Source organism: Oncorhynchus mykiss, chromosome 25, assembly GCF_057628025.1.
Source record: "Oncorhynchus mykiss isolate SJ-2025 chromosome 25, ASM5762802v1, whole genome shotgun sequence".
Taxonomy (NCBI): Eukaryota; Metazoa; Chordata; class Actinopteri; order Salmoniformes; family Salmonidae; genus Oncorhynchus; species Oncorhynchus mykiss.
In genome coordinates, this window is record NC_143046.1 from 27,188,282 (window position 1) to 27,210,986 (window position 22,705).

The window sequence follows — 22,705 nt, forward strand, 5'->3', positions numbered from 1 at the left end:
AGTAGTGGGGGTCAGCCAATTCCATCTGAGGAACTCAAGCAGGACCCTGGATTAGGATAAATCATGCCCACCCCAGGGATTTGACTAAGCTTTGCACAGTGTGATAAAAAAAGCGACAGGGTGCGGCCACAACACAGAAAATACAGAACCTTAAACACACAGACTCCTACCGTATTCAAATGTAACGAATCACATTTCACTAAATCCGTTGTCCTCTATTCAAACTCCAAAACATCATTACGGAGTTTAATTATGCAAAGGTTCAGGAACATTTCATGTCGCTTTTGAAACAATCTGCGTATTCCAGTATCATTTATCCCAACAGGGGTAGCACCTTCTGGAATAGTGAGCTACGGGGCAGGGTTTTAACTGAGGATTTAAGAGACTCTCTATCTTTCTCTTTATTGTGTTAGCAAGATAGAGGATGGAACCAGGTACCAGCACATCTCCTGATAAAGACAGAAACCCATGCAGGTGGTTTTAAGGCAGTGCTCTACCTCTCTCAATCCCTCCTGCGCTTCCATTTTTCATCCCCCTCTCCTCTCCTCCCATTTGTCCCTGCTTGGAGAACTGGGTCTCATTTAGTCTCACTAAGGTCAGGTGAGAAGAAAACATTAGCCACTTCGGCAGGAATCGCTCTGCCTTTCACTGTCTCTGTTGCTGTGTTTCTCACTCACTCAGACACCAATATGTTATTGACTATGAAAATTCTCTACTTTTTCCCCCACCTCTATACTGAAAAACGTCAATGTTCAGCTGCAAGGACATGTTCTCCATGAGGTAAATTAAAGTGTGTATGATATAATAGTTGAACATATACAGTAAGAGAGACAAAAGAAAGGGGAACCTTGTGGGAGGAGGTAGCAGGATAGCCACCATTTTAGTTGCACTTCTTCTCAATGCTCTACACACGTCTGGTTGTCTGCGCGTACACAGTGTGTGTCCGTGCGCGCATTTACACGTCCAAGGTCAGGCAATCACAGCTCGATTCCCATCCTCTCCTCGCTCTCTTCCTATCTGATTCCCTCTCTCTCTCCCTCCCCCCATTCTCTCTTTATTAATTTGTCCCTTCTCCCTCTCCCTCTCTTTCTTGCTATCAATTTTTCACTCTAGCTATATTGAAAAGTGTGTGTGGTGTGTGTGTGTGTGTGTGTGTGTGTGTGTGTGTGTGTGTGTGTGTGTGTGTGTGTGTGTGTGTGTGTGTGTGTGTGTGTGTGTGTGTGTGTGTGTGTGTGTGTGTGTGTGTGTGTGTAAATGTCCTCCTGTCTTTGTGTAGCGGTGTAAGGAGATGAATAGAGATTTGGTAGGGTGGCCATTTTGTGTAGACTGCTGTTTAGAGCTGGAGTCAATTATTAATGAGGAACACGGGACCGAAAAACATGTTCCCTCAGCTAATGGCTGTATCTGTTTCTCTTTCTCATTGACTCACCTCCTCCTCGTGTCCTTCTGAAAGTCTGTCTGTCTGTCTGTCTGTCTGTCTGTCTGTCTGTCTGTCTGTCTGTCTGTCTGTCTGTCTGTCTGTCTGCCTGTCTGTCTGTCTGTCTGTCTGTCTGTCATACTTACAGCCATGAACCCATATAGACACACTGCCCTCTAGATAAGCATGGTTCATAATTACAGTGAAATAGATGTAGGGCTACAAAACTAAGCAGCTCAACATAATTTCCACAAGTTGATATTGTGTTTGGGGTATACATTCAAAATCTCTCAAAATGTTTCAAGCAAACTGTAATCTCATTAGATTAGACTATAAAGAGATACATCAACATTCAGATGGAGGGAGGGAGGGAGGGAGGGAGGGAGGGAGGGAGGGAGGGAGGGAGGGAGGGAGGGAGGGAGGGAGGGAGGGATGGAGGAAGAGGGATGAATGGTTAAAGTAGGGCTCCATGCTAAAGTAACAAGAGATTGAATGCATTAGAAGGATTTGCTCTAGAAAATTAACTCACATTAAACCGTGCTGTAATTATGAGGGAATCGGTGTAACACTAATGACACTAGGATGTTACAGTCGTATTAATCTGACACACAAACACATTAATGTACTCGTACAATGAGACTTATACTGTAGACAGACACATAAAACATTAAATTATAACTCAATACAAAGACAAACACATATATGCTGAAGCTAGTGCTGAACCTAGTGATGAACCTAGTGCTGAACCTAGTGATGAACCTAGTGCTGAGCCTAGTGCTGACCATAGTGCTGAGCCTAGTGCTGAACCTAGTGCTGAGCCTAGTGCTGAACCTAGTGCTGAACCTAGTGCTGAGCCTAGTGCTGAACCTAGTGCTGAGCCTAGTGCTGAACCTAGTGCTGAGCCTAATGCTGACCCTAGTGCTGAGCCTAGTGATGAACCTAGTGCTGAACCTAGTGATGAACCTAGTGCTGAACCTAGTGCTGAGCCTAGTGCTGAACCTAGTGCTGAGCCTAATGCTGACCCTAGTGCTGAGCCTAGTGCTGAACCGAGTGCTGAACCTAGTGCTGAGCCTAGTGCTGAGCCTAGTGCTGAGCCTAGTGCTGAACCTAGTGCTGAGCCTAGTGCTGAACCTAGTGCTGACCATAGTGCTGACCATAGTGCTGAGCCTAATGCTGACCCTAACGCTGAGCCTAGTGCTGACCCTAGTGCTGACCCTAGTGCTGAGCCTAGTGCTGACCCTAGTGCTGAGCCTAGTGCTGAACCTAGTGCTGAGCCTAGTGCTGAACCTAGTGCTGACCATAGTGCTGACCATAGTGCTGACCATAGTGCTGACCATAGTGCTGAGCATAGTGCTGAGCCTAGTGCTAACCATAGTGTTGAGCCTAGTACTGAGCCTAGTGCTGACCCGAGTGCTGACCCTAGAGCTGACCATAGTGCTGAGCCTAGTGCTGAGCCTAGTGCTGAGCCTAGTGCTGACCATGGTGCTGACCATAGTGCTGAGCCTAGTGCTGACCTTAGTGCTGACCATAGTGCTGAGCCTAATGCTGACCCTAACGCTGAGCCTAGTGCTGACCCTAGTGCTGACCCTAGTGCTGAGCCTAGTGCTGAGCCTAGTGCTGACCCTAGTGCTGAGCCTAGTGCTGACCCTAGTGCTGAGCCTAGTGCTGACCCTAGTGCTGAGCCTAGTGCTGAGCCTAGTGCTGACCATAGTGCTGAGCCTAGTGCTGCCCACAGTGCTGACCACAGTGCTGACCATAGTACTGAGCCTAGTGCTGACCATAGTGCTGACCATAGTGCTGACCATAGTGCTGACCATAGTGCTGAGCACAGTGCTGACCACAGTGCTGACCACAGTGCTGACCATAATGCTGACCACAGTGCTGACCACAGTGCTGACCATAGTGCTGACCATAGTGCTGACCATAGTACTGAGCACAGTGCTGACCACAGTGCTGACCACAGTGCTGACCATAGTGCTGACCATAGTGCTGACCATAGTGCTGACCACAGTGCTGACCACAGTGCTGACCATAGTACTGACCACAGTGCTGACCACAGTGCTGACCATAGTGCTGACCATAGTGCTGACCATAGTGCTGACCATAGTGCTGAGCAATTTGTGCTTTTTGAGGTCGATTTCACTTCGGTTTGTAAAAAATAATAGTGGTTTTTGATTTCGGTTTGGATTAATTCTTTTTTACATTAAACGCATTATGAAATATGACCTTGAAATATATTTTTTTTAGCTTTTGAATTGAAAATCCAAATCCAAATATTGAGAATGTTCAATTGCCAAAACATTGAAAACATTCCATTGTCTCTAACAACACAGAATGAAGGAATGAATAAGAGTCCCATGACAGTAGTGACTGCCCATTACTGCTTATGACTTACTAACCATCATTTATTCACACTACTTTACTTTAATAAAATACTTCAGTTGTGTATATTCTGATTTGATTTTTTATGACTTCATTGTTTAATTTCTTAAAGTCATCATCTCAGCTCAGGCAGTAGCAGCCAGACAGCCAGACAGCCAGCAAGACAGACAGACAGCCAGCCAGACAGACAGACAGACAGACAGACAGACAGACAACCATCTAGCGCTGTCACTGTGCTCCCCAACGAGCCTGGCTCCTCTTGGCTAGAGAAAAGGATAGCCCGTGATCATTGGGTTGCCACAGCTGCCCATGCTGCAGAGCTGTCTGACGAAATCACTATTTTAGTAGTTATTTTAAGAAGATAAGGCACACTTTCAAGACTGCTACAACTATCAATTCGGTAGAGCTACCTCACAAACTGTCTTTATTGCTCTAGTAGTCGCTGTGTTGTGCACATTCCTCTCTCATGGGGTCTATGTGCATCGCCGAGAAGAATAGGTGCAATGGTTTCTGGTCATTGAAGTTATTTACCACGTTTTCTGCGCTGAACTAGGTAGAATATTTTCCTATTGAAAACTCACTGCAACGCCCCGCAGTTCTTTCTTGATTTGATGTCTCTCATGCTTGATAGGATTTCTCTATAGAGAAACAGTGTGTTGAGCTCACAAAAAAAAACTAGAACTAAATGAGATGAGGTTAATTAGGTCTTTGATAATCGGGGGGGGGGGGGCGGAGATAAACTTTGGTTAATCACTCAGCACTAGTTGACCCTGAAAAAGCAGCATGTCTCTGAGCAGACAGTAGGACGGACGGACGGACAGGCAGACAGACAGACATTGTTTACAGTGAGCTGTGAAAGCGCCGTCAGTTCTGTCATCTCTCATGTTCCTCATCACTTTCACAATGCTGTCCGCCATGGCCGGAGTGTGTGTGTGTGTGTGTGTGTGTGTGTGTGTGTGTGTGTGTACACTATGAGATGGCCCGGGCGCAGTGCAGTGGGCGATGTGGTTCACCTGGCTCGTTATTGCTGGCTCTGCTCGTTAACTTGGTCCCTCCCTCTCATTAGCATGCTACTCGTTTGAGTCAGGCTCAGACCATACCCACAGCAGCTAGTGGCCCAATGTCTCATGGGTAATGTGATCCCTGAATTGTGCATTCCCAGTGTCCCGACGGGCCATATTTCCACCTGACTGCCTTCCCTTTCATCCCTCTCTCCATCCCTCCTTCAGTCCCCTCAGTCTTTCACTGACCCCTTGTTCACCCCTCGCTCTCTGTCTGTCTACTACTGTCCAATGGCCAAGCTCAAAGAAGACTGTCAAACGGATGCTTATAAATAGGATAATATCTGGTTTAATTGTAATGTATTGGCAGAAGGAAATGACTCTGTAGTTCAATGGGGTTTGTTAAACAAGCAGCATCATGAGAGGTTCCTTTGGTGGAGGGCAATGGGTAGAGTAGTTTATGATTTAAGAGGGATTAGAGGAATGGAATACTGGTGAAATGTGAATTATCATTCTCATGGACAGCGGACACTTATTGAGGAATGGTAAAAGGATATATGTGCTTACCTCTGCATCCCAGTCCTAAGTGAGGCAGAGTAACGCCAGTCTGAATTCGGCACCTTGGGCTGCAAGAGAGAGAGTGAGAGAAAGAGATTGAGTCTTAAGTACTGCAATAGATCACACAGGCAAAACCCAATATCTTCTCATTAATGAATCATGGCGTGAACCACAAGTATGTGTGCACACACACACACACATCATAACAGTGACAGCTTGCCTCTGCCTGTGGAGAGAAATTAATTCTGTGTTGCACCGGAGCTCCCTGCTCCTCTCCTCCTTTCCTCCCCTCCTCCTCCCTCCCTGTCCTCTGTGAGAGTGATGACTTCAAGAGATAAGCCTGTTCACAGACTGCCCACACCAGACCGGTCCAGTGACCCTGCCTCTCTGCCACAGGCCCTCAGGCCACCCTCACCCTGGGTTAAACCACTCAGCTTCACGTGGTACGCTCCGTTACCATGGAGACACAGTGGAATTCTCACATGGCAGTTTGTGTTGATGGACTTCATCAGGGCTGCAGCTCTATCTCACTCGGTCTTTCACACTCTCACTCTGAATCTCCTTCTTACCAATTTACTATTTTCTTTCTGACTTCTCTTGTACTAGGCTTGGTTCAGCTCACTCTCATTCTCTCCTCCTCTCTCCTTCTCTCTCCTCCTCTCTCCTCTCTCCTTCTCTCTCCTTCTCTCTCCTTCTCTCCTCCTCTCTCCTTCTCTCTCCTCCTCTCTCCTCTCTCCTCCTCTCTCCTCTCTCCTTATCCTTCTCTCTCTCCTCTCTCTCCTTCTCTCCTCCTCTCTCCTTTCTCTCCTCCTCTCTCCTCTTCTCTCCTTCTCTCCTTTTCTCTCTCTCCTTCTCTCCTTCTCTTCCCTTCTTTCCCCTCACTTTCTTTCTTCTCTCTCCTCTTGTCTGCCTCCTTCTCTCTCCTCCTTTCTTCTCTCTCTTTCTCTTTCCTTCTCTCCTCCTCTCTAACCTCTCAATCTCTTTCTCCTTCTCTCTCCTTCTCTCCTCCTCTAGCCACCAAACCACAATTTTACCCTAAAAGGTCAATAAAAAAAATGTAAGCATCATAAAGTAATAATTTGAATGGACACCTTGTGTGGCTAGAGGATGGAATTTCTCCTCCATCTGGCATGGAGTAAGTCAGAGATCAAGCTAACTAAAATTGTGCCATAAACATCAGCTAGTGACTGTATGAGCTTCCTCTAAGACCACATACCTAGGATCAGATTAACCATTTCCCATTCCAAACCTTCACCATTACAGATTCAAAACATCTCTGTTTGGGAGTCTATTAGATGACTTGTGTGATGTGGTTGTTGAGCGGCTTCACTGAAAGTATATTATATGGTTTAAATATTCAATAAAAAAATTAAAATTCATTATTTAAAAAAACATCTCTGTTCCAGGACCAGTAGTAGGAACAACCTCTAACTTCTCCACAGTGTTGACCCATTTCCTGTGCTGTCCACAAGACAGATGTTAACTTCCTGGCGATGGAGAATCGACCGTAGTCTCTCCACACAGCACATTCATGACGCCAAAATCTAATATGTGGGCCTAATGAGAAGGTCTTGGTATCCCTCCAGGAGTCATTCAGACAGCCCATTACATCATCCACAGGGAAACAAACAGCTACACACAGACAGCTACACACAGAGACAGCTACACACAGAGACAGCTACACACAGAGACAGCTACACACAGTGACAGCTACACACACAGACAGCTATACACAGACAGCTACACACACAGACAGCTACACACAGACAGCTACACACACAGACAGCTACACACACAGACAGCTCCACACAGAGACAGCTCCACACACAGACAGCTCCACACACAGACAGCTAGACACACAGACAGCTACACACAGAGACAGCTACACACAGAGACAGCTACATACACAGGCAGCTAGAGACACAGACAGCTACACACAGAAGACAGCTACACACACAGAGAAAGCTACACACAGAGACAGCTAAACACAGAAGACAGCTACACACAGAAGACAGCTACACACAGAAGACAGCTACACACACAGAGACAGCTACACACACAGAGAAAGCTACACACAGAAGACAGCTACACACAGAAGACAGCTACACACAGAAGACAGCTACACAGACAGTGAAAGCTACACACACAGAGAAAGCTACACACAGAGAAAGCTACACACACAGAGAAAGCTACACACACAGAGAAAGCTACACACACGAACACACTCCTCTATACAGGAACAGGAACACATTTTATAGCCCAAAAATTCGGAGAAGCCATATTTGTATGTGTGTTGTGTCAAGTCCACAAAGAAGTACATGTTATGGAGTGATAAACTATGTACTGTTCTTGCAAATCCAAGGATAAAATAGACTTTGTTAGCACAATGAGGGTGGAGATAGACTTCACACCTACAATATTCAAAGGCATATTTCAACACTCCAACCTCTTGTGACACTTACAGTGAGAGACTGACTTCACAGTCCACACTAACGTTCATAAATAAGAGCGTTAAAGAGAGGGGAGATGGTTAAGGAATACAACCGCCATCATTAAGCATGTGTCCTGTTGTACCAGAATGGCCGATGGGGGAGTGGTCTGGCCGTCCTTATGGTGTCTGTATGTGTAAAGGAGAACATACACACTAACACTGCAGGTTAGAGACGAGCATCTGGACCCTAAACACATCCACAGTCTGATGCACTCCCACAGGAGGACACGCACACACACACACACACACACACACACATATATATATGGGCTTGGAGTATATCAGCACCGCCCAGTGAAAGCAAATACTCACAGGTCATAGGGTGGTAATGGAGCTGATATTGTAAATGGAATTTGGTATCTGAGAGAGAGCAAGATAAATGGAATGAGAGAGAGAGAGAGAGAGAGAGAGAGAGAGAGAGAGAGAGAGAGAGAGAGATAGGGAGATTTATCCCTATGTGCTTTTTGTGTACCCTCCCTGCCTAGCTGTGTGGACACAAATTAGGGCCCTGGGTTTGATTTGGCATCTATCTCCTTGCCCCTCTCTTTCTCCCTCTCCCTCTCCCTCTCTTTCTCCCTCTCTTTCTCCCTCTCCCTCTCCCTCTCCCTCTCTTTCTCCCTCTCCCTCTCCCTCTCTTTCTCCCTCTCCCTCTCTTTCTCCCTCTCCCTCTCTCCCTCTCTCTCTTTCTCCCTCTCATTCTCTCTCTCCCTCTCCCTCTCGCTCTCCCTCTCTCTGAGTAGAAACCCCTCGCATGGATACAGTGTGCGCACCTCCGCCATCGAAGCCTCGTCCAATGACCTTGCTTCCCCCGGCCCCGCCCTCACCGAACCGACCAATCCCGCGGTGGTATAGAGAAACATGTCGCTGCCGGTTAATTACACGGCAAGTACAAACATGAATGGCATTTAATGAGGAAAACGCCAGGGGATAGAGGAGCAATTACCTGAACATTGATGTACGCGTCCCTTTTCATCTGCCTCCTATTTTCCTCTTTAATGACTTGTATTTCCTTTGCTCAGACCACCCATACATTTGCAGGGGTTGACAATAACAACCAGGACACCATACAGCTATTTCTGAATGAAAGCCTTAAATTATGTCTGAAGTTAACATTAGCCGTGTCCCTACTGTCAATTTTTTTTTGTAGTAATGGTCATTTTCTCTACTGTGTCTCTATGACAACACTGCAGTCATAACAGTTTCCTAGAAACAGTGAGCCAGTCAACAGTCACCAGTTTCCACGTCACACCTGTCAGTAAGAAGGAACCACTCCAATAATGATGGAAAGCCACCAGAAACATACTAATTGTTTTTATCTATTTTTCCCTGCTTCTCACATGATGGCAAACGAATGAGAAAACCCACTGAACTGAAAATGGGTCTTTAATCCAGCTCCGAGTGTCTGCCTCTCATCCCATCTCTAGCCCACCGAACCAAACTCAAGGCAATCGCTTTGTGCTCTGAGCGCGACTGACCTGTGGGGGATTTTACTGCAGTAGGACCCATGACTCTTTAAGCTGGACAGAACAACACTAATGCCCAGACTATCTCTCTGCCCAGAGACAACCACACCAGACAAGTCTGTGCCTATTGGACCACAACTAGTGGACCAATCCTATTGACTGGCTGAGGTCGTACTAGACCAATCACACTAACCCTTTACACTTTAACCTTCAACATTCCAATCAAGTTTCCAACAGCTATACCACTACCCGTGGACCAACCATGGATCCCATTCCCATATGTATTTTCTACATATGGACCCAGCAGTAGAGTTCACAAAGAAGTGGGGAAGAGAGTAGGAAATGGAGGGAGAGAGATGTTTACTCTGAATATCCATGTGGAAAAGCATTTTGATGACAGCTCTGTAAATGACTGCAGAGAAGCGAGGCGCTTAAACCTCTGATACCCTGACTCAACAGAAACAAACACCAGCTCTCTGAAGAAGCTCTAATACCCTGACTCAACAGAAACAAACACCAGCTCTCTGAAGAAGCTCTGAGCACCACACACACACACACACACACAGAGAGCTGAGGGCATACCCTCCCACACAAACACACTGCTCCCACAAAGAAGCTCTGCGCATGGGTGAACACTCACACCTCAAATCTGAATACATGCATAAAGTGCTGGAAAAGGTAGAGAGCATATTGCAGGAAAATGCATGTTTGTACATACTGAGCTCGCGATAGACCACTGCAAATGCAAAACACCTATGCTACAGCAACACAATGCAGCCTGCGCAGGTAACAGTACCAGACTACTGACAAGAATAAACAAAGGATAGGAAGGAGACCTGGGAGTGGCACTGACATAAGAGTGATATATATAAAAAATATATCTACAGTACAGGTCAGAAGTTTGGACACACCTACTCATTCAAGGGTTTTCTTTCTTTTTACTATTTTCTACATGGAAGAATAATAGTTAAGACATCAAAACTATGAAATAACACATATGGATTTATGTTGTAACTTAAAAGTATAAAACACATCGAAATAAATTATATATATACTTAATTCTTCAAAGTAGCCAACCTTTGCCAAGAGTGTGCCAAACTTTCATCGAGGCATTATCTCAACCAGCTTCGCCTGGAATGCTTTCCAACAGTCTTGAAGGAGTTCCCACATATGCTGAGCACTTGCTGGCTGCTTTTCCTTCACTCTGCTGTCCAACTCATCCCAAACCATCTCAATTGGGTTGAGGGCGGGTGATTGTGGAAGCCAGATCATCTGATACAGCATTCCATCACTCTCCTTCTTGGTCTAATAGCCCTTACTAGCTTGGAGATGTGTTGGGTCATTGTCCTGTTGAATAACAAAAGATAGTCCCACTAAGCGCAAACCAGATGGGATGGTGTATCGCTGCAGAATCCTGTGGTAACCATGCTGGTTAAGTGTGCCTTGAATTCTAAATAAAACACAGACTGCAAAGCAACGCCACACCATTACTCCTCCTCCATGCTTCACGGTGGGAACTACACGTTCACCTACTGTGCATCTCACAAAGACATGTTGGTTGGAACCAAAAATCTCAAATTTGGACTCATCAGACCAAAGGACAGATTTACATAGAGCTTGATGGTTTTTGCAACTGCACTTTCCGCATTGACTGACCTTCATGTCTTAAAGTAATCGTGGACTGTCGTTTCTCTTTGCTTATTTGAGCTGTTCTTGCCATAATATGGACTTGGTCTTTTACCAATTAGGGCTATCTTCTGTATACCACCCCTACCTTGTCACAACAAAACTAATTGGCTCAAACACACTAAGACGGAAATCAATTCCACAAATTAACTTTTTACAAGGCACACCTGTTAATTGAAATGCATTCCAGGTGACTACCTCATGAAGCTGGTTGAGAGAATGCCAAGAGTGTGCAAAGCTGTCATCAAGGCAAAGGTGGCTAATTTGAAGAATCTCAAATATAAAATATTTTTTTATTTGTTGAAAACTTTTTGGGTTACTATATTATTTCATGTGTTTTTTCATAGTTTTGATGTCTTCACTATTATTCTACAATGTAGACTCTACAAGGTGTCGAAAGCATTCTACAGGGATGCTGGCCCATGTTGACTCCAATGCTTCCCACAGTTGTGTCAAGTTGGCTGGATGTCCTTTGGGCGTTAGACCATTTTTGATACACACAGGAAACTGCTGCACGTGAAATAAACAGCAGTGTTGCAGTTCTTGACACACTCAAACCTGTGCACCTGGCACTTACTGCCTTACCCTGTTCAAAGGCACTTAAAAATGTTGTCTTGCCCATTCAGCCTCTGAATGGCACGCATACACAATCCATATCTCAACTGTCTCAAGGCTTAAATATCCTTCTTTAACCTGTCTCATTAACACTGATTGAAATAGATTCATACTATGACATGGAAAGAGCAGGTGCTCCTAACATTTTGGACACTCAGTGTAAATTATTTATGCAAATTCAGAATCCTCCATATCTGCCACAGTATGTTTGTTTTTGTTTTTTTTAAATTTGATGAAAAAAGAGCACTGCTTAATTAAAGGTAAAATCCACTCAAAAACGTTTGTTATTTGTTATTAGTTATTATTTGTTATTAGTCCACTGATGATGCAGTCCTAAAATGTTTTGCATGTCAGCAGTCAAGGTTTTAAGGATTTGGGCTTCAAGCAGCAAAGTGTAACTTTCCACACCATCACAATGAAGCAAAATGTTGATGTGGCCGATGACACTTGTCTTCTTCAACGTGACTGCTGACATGTAAAAGATGTTGGGACTGTATCAATAGTGGACCAATGAAGAGGATTTTCCCTTTAATATTGCATAAACCCAACAAAAAAAACGGAAGCCCTCACACATCCCTCACCTTCCTTGGAACTCTAAATGCCAAACACCACTGTTCCACAAAACATTGCCTGTAGGGAAAAACCCAAATACTAAAACACCCCCCAAAAAACTATCCATGAATAGCTCCTCAGTGTATTGTGGATGGTGTGTTGTTGGGATGGGATGACAGGACACACACAGAGATACACACACACACACCTGTATGGCGGTTGCATCTGGCATGCTCAGCCTGCGTACAAACATCTGGCTCTGTCCACTCTGGCTGGTGACGTATCCCCCGGAGCTCCAGGTGCCGCTGTGGGGCCGGCCTGTGTTATAGAACATAAAGGTGTCGCTCCCCGACGTGGCCGTCATACATGTCTTATAGCAGTACGTTTTGGTCATGGAGCCGTTCCCCCGCACCTCGATGTAGTGAGGTTCAACCTTCAGGTCCCTCCGCAGAGCAACGTTGTTGTTGGGTTGACCCTGACCTCCTCCACCTCCCCCACCACCACCACCTCGACCCAATGACCCTCCACCCCCACCAGCCGAGGTGCCCCCCTCGGGGACACTCTTTTGGGACACACAGCAGGGCGAGCAGGAGCCGGGCTGGGTGCAGTAGGCGTGGCAGCGGACGATGGCCAGCACCACAATGGTGACAAGGAACACAAAGGTGGTGGCGCTCAGGGCCACGATCAGGTAGAGGGTTACGTTGGAGAACAGCAGCGGGCTGTGAGGCCTGATGATGCGTTTGGGGTCAGGGGTCAGCTTGGGTGGCAGCTCCATGACGTGCACATTGATGGTGGCGGTGGAGGAAAGCGGCGGGAGGCCATGGTCACGGACTAGAACGGTCAGCAGGAAGGAGGTGGAGTTGTCCTCGCTGACACGCCGCATGGTGCGGATCTCCCCCGTGTGCTCGTGGACTTTAAACAGGTCCAGCTCGGAGGTGGTCTGCTCCAGGGCGTACACCAGCCAGGCGTTCTGACCTGCGTCCCCGTCCCACGCCACCACCTTGGTCACCAGAGCCCCCGCCTCTGCATTCTTCATCAGCGTCTCGGTGGTCCGCGTCCCATTGGCTGGAGGATGGACTACCCTGGGGGAGTGGTCGTTCTGGTCCATGATGTAAACGTAGACTGTTGCTACGCGGCTGAGGGGCGGCACACCACCATCCTGGGCTTTCACCTGGAAGTGGAACTCACGGAGCTTCTCGAAGTCGAAGGCTCGCAGGGCATAGGCCTCTCCCGTGTCGGGTTTGATGCTGACGTAGCTCGCCACAGGGATGCCGTGGTTGTTGTCATTGAGGACGGTGTAGGTGATGCGAGCGTTCTCCCCAGCGTCTGCATCCATTGCCTTTACAACGCACATCGATGCGCCAGGTGCATTATTCTCCGTCATGTACACTGTGTAGGAAGTCTGTTCGAAGCGGGGAGGGTTGTCATTGACATCGGCCACGTCAACTTTAATGGACATGTGTGAAGACAGTGCTGGGGTTCCCCCATCGATGGCGGTTACTGTGACGTTGTAGGTGGAGATGGTCTCTCGGTCCAGGAATGCAGCGGTGACCAAGGTGTAGTGGTTCCGGAAGGACTTGATCTTAAAGGGGACACCAGGTTGGATCTCCAGGGTCACCTGTTTGTTCTGGGCGGAGTCCCGGTCGTTAAGACTGATCAGAGCCACCACGGTGTCAGCCCGTGCATCCTCCCGGACCGGGCTGGAAAGAGATGACAGCACGATTTCAGGAATGTTGTCGTTCACATCCAAAACCTCCACCACCACTTTACAGTGGACTACCACTGCAGAAGGACCCCTGTCCATAGCTTGTATGTACATCTCATAGGAGTTAGTCTCCTCATAGTCTATGTTTTTCTTCACTCTGATCTCTCCTGTATCTGTGTCCATGGAGAACATTTGTCTCACCCTCTCTGGGGTGTAACTGCTAAAAGAGTAAAACACCTCCCCGTTTGTGCCTTCATCCCGGTCTGTGGCGTTTAACTTTATCACTAGAGCGCCCTTGGGCGAGTTCTCCGAAAGTTTCACTTTGTACACAGAGTTGTCGAACACAGGCACGTTGTCGTTGGAATCCAGGACATGCACGTTGATTTTGGCTGTACCAGTGCGCGCCGGAGTGCCTCCATCGACAGCAGTCAGTATCAACTGATGAGATGGTGTATGCTCACGGTCAAATGGCTTTTTGAGCACGAGCTGGATGTTCTTGCTATTTGTCGCAGGCTTGTTGGAGTCCAGCGCGAGGTGCTCATTGTTGCTGAGCCGGTAGAGGCGAACTGAGTTGGAGCCTTCGTCTGCATCCTGTGCGCCCTCGATGGGGAACCGGGACCCAGTTATGACGGACTCTGAGATTTCCAGCTGGTACTCGTCCCGGGGGAACTGTGGCGAGTTGTCATTCGCATCCAGAATCTCCACCTCCACATTATGCACCTCGAGCGGGTTCTCAACCCCCACTTCTAGGTTGAGCAAACAGGTGCCACTGAATTCACACAGCGTCTCCCGGTCGATGCGGTCACTTACCGACAGCTTGCCATTTTTATGATTTATGTTGAAATATCTCCGTGCGCTGTCCGACGTGATTCTGACGCGTCGGGAGGAGAGCTTTTGCAGGTCCAGACCCAAATCGCGAACAATGTCGCCGACCACAGCCCCATTCTCTAGCTCCTCCGGAATGGTGTATCGTATTTGTGCATTTGTAAGGCCACTGAGTACAAAAATTACCAAATAAAAAGTAAAAGGCACATTCTGAGTTATGCTGTAACAGCATCGCACCGCCACAGCCATTGCAAGCAGGCAGGATCCGCAGACGGATTAGAGAAAGCTTTCCATGCGTCCCCACGCGCAACATTAAAAACGGGGGGAAGAGTCCTTGAGTTACCCCCTACTATGTGCAGGACGACCAAAGCATCCTCTCCGGTACATGTGCTTGTTTTAAATAGCGTTTTTCCGTTACATCCATGTTTTCCTTTGTTCGTTTGGCTACTGCTTTTTTCTCTTCTCTCTCCGCGCGGCTGAATCTTGTTCCCCTCTCACGGGTGCTGACTATCGCTCTCTCTCTCCCTCTCCTCTCTCTCCTTCCCCCTCCCTCTCTCCCTATCTGTGCAATGGTGTCTGTGGGAAGCGGGGGAGGGGGAGCAGTGCTCTCTAACCGTACTGGCTGCATTTCACCGATTGAAAACAACGTCAAATGAAAATAAAAAATACATTAATACCTTGAGAATAGGAATAATAGCAATAATTGTATTGCAATTCATCATTATTTTTAACCGTCGGTCGTTTTTCTATTTTTTGAGAGAGCGCGCTCGAGCAGGCTGTGTTTTTTTTATCAGAAAGGGAGAGAGAGTGAGGGAGCGAGCGAGCGAGCGAGTGCCACCGCCCTTTTCATTGTGTGCGGCAGATACATTGCTGATCTGATTTAACCGTACGCCCAAGCGATTACTTCTCTCTTTTCATTGATCCAAACCTGCCATTAAGCCAAAGCTCTGGACCCAAACGAATACATAGAAATAACAGGAATAACGGACATTTAATCGAAAAGTCTATGGAAATAGATCAATAAATTCAATAACAAATTACATGTATTTGTGCAGCAATTATCCTCATAAAAGTAGTCGTTACATTTGAAGTATAATCACGGCAGTTTATTGAAATATTTGCATTCTTGTAGAGAAGAGAGGCTCTGCCCTCATTAGAATCAACAGGGCAGTGCAAATCAAGTTAGGCTGAGCATTATAATATGGAGTTAACCAACAGAGACAATAGAACGAGAAAAACAACACAAAGATAAAAAATGAAAGCTGTATGTATCCCTCTCCTCTATTTAGGTACAGCAGCTCTCAAAACAAAGCATACTCTGTCCAGTGCTCTCTCGCTGTCCCACGAGCCATAGTGCTGAAATATTGCTGCTCGCGCCCTCCTCTCACTTACTGCCCTGTGAGTGACAGCTGGGTTGATCGTATATTAGGACTACAGGGGTACTTGACTGCCGCTTCAGTTTCGCATCATATTACTCGCAGAACACAGGACCACCCCCTTTAGGCCTATATGTTATCATATGAAGCATGTTAACTCGGGGTGAGCGGGCGAAACGAACCAGGTCACCAACAAGATGCTCGAGACTTAGCCCCTCGCCATATCTGTCAAAACAAACTAGCATGCCCTCTTCTGTCGGACCCAAATTGCTGGAATAATACAGAGCTCGTGCACGCTGCAGATGTGGAAAGCACAAAGAATTTAGACTCATGTCGATTTGTTGACAAGCAGTTCTCCATTTCCTTTCGAAAGTCTCACTTGTCCCAAACATCTAAGCTATAGCCCAATACAATTCAGCAAATAAAAATGTCCACCTGGTGTTAAAGACCGACTTAAAAACAACTAAGGCTAACTGTTTGCCACCCCCCAAAAATATTTTGAATCGATGAGTGCTGGGACGGCTTTTACAGACACCATAACCCCTGGTAGTTTCAGAGATTGCTTTGGGGGCAGTTCACACCAAGCAATGGTAATGTAATAGTCTGGCAGACATTAATAGACACACACTGCCCTGTCTCCTGGCGCCTTGATATACTTTCGTTAATCCATTAAAAAGTGACCTCAGCCTTATAGACGATCGTGACGTGTTTAAATTTCTTGAAAATCCTGCGCCACCGACCCTTCTGACTTGACAATCACACTGTACAAAGACTGTCTGGCTATATTAACCCTCCTGCTGTGTTCCGGTCGAATTGGACCGATTTACAAGTTCTCTCTGAAAAATGTAATTAATTTAATCTGATTGTCATAAGGTTCCATGACTTTGTTCATCAGATAGACACACTTCTTCTCCCAGACCCCCACATGCATGTGTGTTTGAGCACACACACACACACACACACACACACACACACACACACACACACACACACACACACATGGCAAACTAATCCATACATTATGATTTTTTTTTTACTCAAAAACGAGTTGTATGAGCTCAGGTCAATGAGGCCAGGCCTAAAGGCCATAACTAGCAATTACAAGTTCAAAACGTGTAACGTTCACAATAACTTAAGTTGAAAAAAATATCTATCACAACATTAGGTGATAATATATGTTTTATTGTGGATTTATAATCAGCTGTAATGGGGCGGTCATTTTGAACCGGGAACACAGAATTAATTAACATGAAACGAACACAACATGAGGGTTAAATAAATTTCAAGTACAATATAATTGCACAACCAACGTATGTTCATCAAATGTTGTAGGGGTGTTAAGCCTTTGATGGTTTTTAATTTAAATTCGACTCAATAGCTCAAACATCTCAAACATCTGCACATGGGGCCGAGATGTCTCATATGCGCATGTCTGTCCGCAGGTGGTCGGATAGTAGCGTTAAATGCCCAAATCATCCCGCTCAGACTTTCCTCCTAATTAGTACAGTCTGAACCCATGTACCCCTATTAAAATCCAATTTAAATCAAATTCAATTCAATTAAGAGGGGGCCTCTAGTCCAAATGCGATCAGTACGACAAAGTGAGAGGGAGCATCTTTCGACACTAATTTCATTTCTACGCCAACGGCAGCGGTTCATACTGAATTGAATCGCGTCCCTCGTCTCATCTCCGAGCCCTTTACCTCTGGAAAAGCTCAATAGTTGGATAACACTCAGACAGCCAGTTTGCTAGACAATCGGCTTTCACACCATTCAAATGGATTGAGTCATGCAGTGAGTGCAGTACCATTCAAAGCACCGCTAGGAAGGACATTGTGACCTAAAAGGTGATGTCATTGAATGCTGGTCTCATCATATGGATTTATGCAATCCAAAAGGAGACTGTCTGGGATCTTTTAGCATTACCTGGAGCCAAATTAATGTTAAAAAAAAGAAGACAAAATTACAATATTGTTTTAGATAGACTGCCTTTGGTCATTCATTTGTGTGTATATTTATATCTGAATAAGTCAAACATTCAGGTTAGTAAGTATAGCCTGAGTGGTATATCTGTATGGTAGACTGAGCATGAAGTTGTTGTGCTGTGTTTATTTGGGATGTGGCCTCAGAGAGCCCCAGTGCCAGCCTGATTCACCCGGCCACGCTACGCGCCCACACAACCCTTCCCTCTCCCAGTGCGGCTCCAGCTCTCCTCCACCGACCCCTTTGCCTACAGCTGTAAAAGGCGCTGGCAACCTGCGAGAAAGCCGCTCAGCGGTGAGTCACACCGTTGTTAGGAGTGGATGGATAGATAGCTGAGAGACTCTTCTTCACACTCCAAAGCCAGGCTGAGGGGGTGGTGAACTGGGTAGCTGGAGATATACAACTGAAGAGAAGAGAGATGGAACGGAACTTTCATTAGGTTCGATGGGCCTAGAGGGAACTTTTCCTTTGTGCAGATATGGACGTTTTGTGATTTTTTTTTACACATCAACTGTCCTTTTCTAACTCCAATTTAATTCCGCCGTGGAGATGAGACCGCGTTGGTCTCGTGTCAGTCCGTTCTCGTGAGTCTCAGAGGCATGCGAGTAGCAGAGCTCCTGACGTTTAACAGATTCTCCCGGTGGTGCGCGCAAGATTTGTGTTTAAGGCAATTTGAGAGTGATAAAAATAGGATACTATTATCTTGTCAATTGCACACGCCGTCGGATTTACACCTGTCCTTTTCAAATTCACTCTGTTGTCGCCTCTCTCTCGCTCTGTATATTGAGCTGTACACGGGCAGGTAACTGATCTCTCTTTCCCTGTACCTATTAGAGTCCCGCCCATCTGTCCCGCCGTTAATTGCGCGCAACAGAGCTGTGGGTTGTTTTATTTTCACTCAAGGGGCTCGAGATTAAGTTATCTCAATTCCTTCTCCGGAAGACGAACAGACATATGTATCGCCAGAACAAACACGTCCTAATGCTCTTAAATGTATCCCTCTCTCTGTCTCTCTCTCTCTATCCCATTTTCTCTTGTCACCAACTCTTACCCTTCCCCACTCAATTCAATTCAAGATGCTTTATTGGCATGGGAAAGATATGTTAACATTGTCAAAGCAAGTGAAGTAGATCATATACAAAAGTGAAATAAACAATAAAAATGAACAGTAAACATTACACTCACAGAAACAGTAAACATTCCATTCTCCCCTCACTCTCACCACCCCCTCTCTCTCCCCTCCCAACTGCCTCACACTCCCCTCCTCAGAGCGTCTATCCCCCCTCTCTCCTGTCTCACCTCTTCTTCCCCCTTCCAACCCCTCCCTCTTCTACCCCATCTCTCTGTGACATCCGCTGCTCCAGCTGGGAGAGCTGTGGCCGAGGGGCACCGGAACGTCTGAAGTGGAAACACAGGAGCTAATGTCTCCGCGGCTGCCTCTGCACTACACTGTCCCGTCTTCTATTAAAAAACACCCCGGAGAGAGAAAGGGAGCAGGAAGAGAGAGGGGGAGGGAGAGACAAGGAACAGGGGAGCAGGAGGATAGAGAAGGGAGAGCGACTAACAGGCGAGCTCGACAGTAGATAAAGGGAGAACTCTGAGTACGCGCCCTATCATCTCTTTTTGGAAATAGAGGAGCATTTTTGAAAAGTGGAATATTAATTACCTTCTCACCATCCATTATGCAAGATGGCGGACATATTAATAAAACGCTCTCTATTAATACACAGTAATCGTCCCCGTTTAAAAGCCATCATTTCACTCTCTAAGCGTCTGTTATCTCATGTGGAAGACCGCCGTTTGTGAGTCAGATTTCCCACAAACGACTGGGACCGGGACTGACTGGGCTTGGGGAAGAGTCTGAATGAGTGTCTGGGCTGGAGCCTCTCTTTTTCTCTCTCTGAGAGTCTTTCTTTGTTATTGTCAGCTGCTGTCTCGTCTGGTGTGCTTAGGGCAAGGAGTGATGACCTCATACATGTCCCGCCTCACCAGACGGAGTCCGAGCTCTGAGTCGCCTACTGTTCATCATGCAGACACACAGACAACATGGTTATTACACCGTGATTTTTTAAAACTGCAAAGTTAATACTTAGTGTTTAGGGCACCCAGTGAGACACATGACTTTTACATGACTCTTGATGCCATATTTTGCTTTTAGAAAATAGATAAAATATATTTCTCTCTTTCGATCTTTCATTATTTTACACATGGAAATGCCTGCATGCTGTTGTGTAGGAAGACAGTAGTCACAGTGTCTGTGTTGCAAGGGGGGAAGGCCAGAGTGATAAAGAATCTGCATCGACAGACCGAAAATGACAAAACATCCATTTCCTCAGAGAAAATGAGTTAGGTTATAGCAGGAGAGGCTGACAACCATGAAATACATATAATAGAAGTGCTGATAATCTAGCTTCAAAATCACAATTTTATATCAACATTTTGTTTTCAGAATATCCACACCATCACGCAGAATTAAATCAAATGCTTGTTTTTCAGTGCACAAGCGTCCGGCCAAATCACACATTGAAAAAAAGAGTTCCATAAAAAAATGTCCTCAATGATGGAGATGATTCCATTATAACATTTTAAAATATTGATTTTGGCCTGTACTACTACAGCGCATAGAAACTCATTGAATAACACATTCATATGGCAAACATTTAGTCAAAACATAAATCATAACAAACAAGGTTTTGAAGTGTCTGTCCTAAGTCTAGGAGTCCGTCAGATGAAGGCCATAAAAATGGTCAAAGACACCCTAGTCATAGACTGTTCTCTCAGCTACCGCACGGCAAGCGGTACCGGAGCGCCAAGTCTAGGTCCAAAAGGCTTCTTAGCAGTTTCTAACCTCAAGTCATAAGACTCCAACTTCAGACGAGTCTCCTGACACTTGTTTGTAGGTCAATCTGTTCGATGCTACAGACGTTTACGTGAAAATACCGATTTTGGGGATGTCTCTGTCACCTTTCCCCTCAGATGCGGAAGTGCGACTGGCGGATGTGGAGGATTGAGACTCATCCCTTGCAAAATAAACATACATCTATCTTAAACTGAAGGATTTTGATGGGGATTTTTTATGTTATGTAACTGAGATTGACTCACCGGTGCGTCAATCGACTAGGGGATTATTTGATAGGTACAATATATTCCATGTTTTGAGGAACAGGTGGGAGATAGATGTTTTTCAGGAACTAAACGTATTAGAATCTGGGCCACAGAGAGCGAGAGAAAATCAAAGGTGTGGTGGGGTTCTGTCTCAGTGCCAAGAGCACTGCAGCTTGCAGCCAGGACAGGATGAGAGAGAGAGGGAGACAGTAGTACTGGGACCTCTATTGGTGTAAGGGGGTACTGCAGAGACAGTGAACTCCATCTACTCTGACTGCCATCGCTAAGCTATGTCACTACTGAAACCCGATTGCAAGCTGCTGAGTGTGCTTGTGTGCCTGTGTGTGTGTGTGTGTGTGTGTGTGTGTGTGTGTGTGTGTGTGTGTGTCCCAAGCCGCAGATCGCCTCCTTTCCTCTCCTTCAGTGTCTGACAGTGTGACTGTGAAGGGCAGATTCAGGCCCCCTCCAGAGGAGAGAGATGGAAACAAAATATGCTGATGAGAGAATCTGTTTCCAAGGACAACACCCTCACTCTGCAAGAGAGTATGTCTCTACCACAAAATTAGAAAATCACACAAGCCAGATTTAGCAGATTGATTACAACACTCTGAGATAAAAATGATCAATCCTTAAGCACAAAATCAGACCTAACCACCAGACACCCTACAGTCCTTCAGAAAGTATTCATGTCCCTTGACTTCATCCACATTTTATTCCACATTGTGTTGTGTTACAGCCTGAATTTAAAATGGATTACATTTTGATTTTATGCCACAAATTATTTTATTTTTTAAATCTGAAATGTCAAAAGTCAGTAAGTATTAAGCCCCTTTGTTATGGCAAAGCCAAAATAAGTTCAGGAATAAAAATTCAGTCATGTCAGTATTCAACGTTAGGAGATGACGTGGAAACCAGCCACTATGGGCAACAGTGAGCACTGTGACCTTCAAGTAGGCTTTGGTTTTGCTAGGCCGTTGTGGACAGGGATGGTGGATGAGCGCGATACGAGTAAGCATCTGCCTCTGTTTATATATATATATATATATTGAAGCCTATCCCAAACCTTAACACTAACCATTTTAATGCCTAACCTCATCATCTCAGTGTCTAAAATCAAAGACTGTGTCAGCCAAATTTAAAACACCACCAAAAAGTACAGACACCCACTTTCTCAAAAGGTGATGGAGAGTTGGAGGTAGACCATTGGAGACCAACGGAGACAAAATGTCTTCTCTCTCTCAAAGAAACCGAACAATGCAAACCTACAATCCATTCCTTTGTAGACTAAGATTGGATTAAGTGGTCCACTCACCGGATGGTATCCCATGCTACTGTGGGAACCTGTCTAGCAAGATAGTTCTAACTAAGGTTCAGTCACTGTTACATGTAATGGTGCTAGATATACATCCAGAATCATAAATGGAGAAAATATTGCTTTAATAGCCTAGCCAAAGCGACACGAAGGAGTGCTACAACTAAGAACCATCTCAGTGCACCAGTAATAGACTTAGGCCACTATAATCCTCAAATTCATTATTCATTATCA

General features: G+C 45.8%; 1 protein-coding gene across 15 annotated transcripts in view; it reads right to left on the reverse strand.

Annotated features, from left to right (window-relative positions):
• Positions 1-22,705, reverse strand: part of LOC110504859 (protocadherin alpha-C2) — a 184,893-nt gene that overhangs the window by 23,754 nt on the left and 138,434 nt on the right. For 14 of the 15 annotated variants that reach the window (XM_090219545.1, XM_036969643.2, XM_090219546.1 and 11 more), the window contains one exon: positions 5,368-5,426. In XM_090219545.1, coding sequence (XP_090075671.1) covers positions 5,368-5,426 — 59 coding nt within the window. Of the gene's footprint in view, positions 1-5,367; positions 5,427-12,373; positions 16,834-22,705 lie in introns of those variants that run through there. The other variant, XM_021583718.3, reaches the window with a different exon arrangement.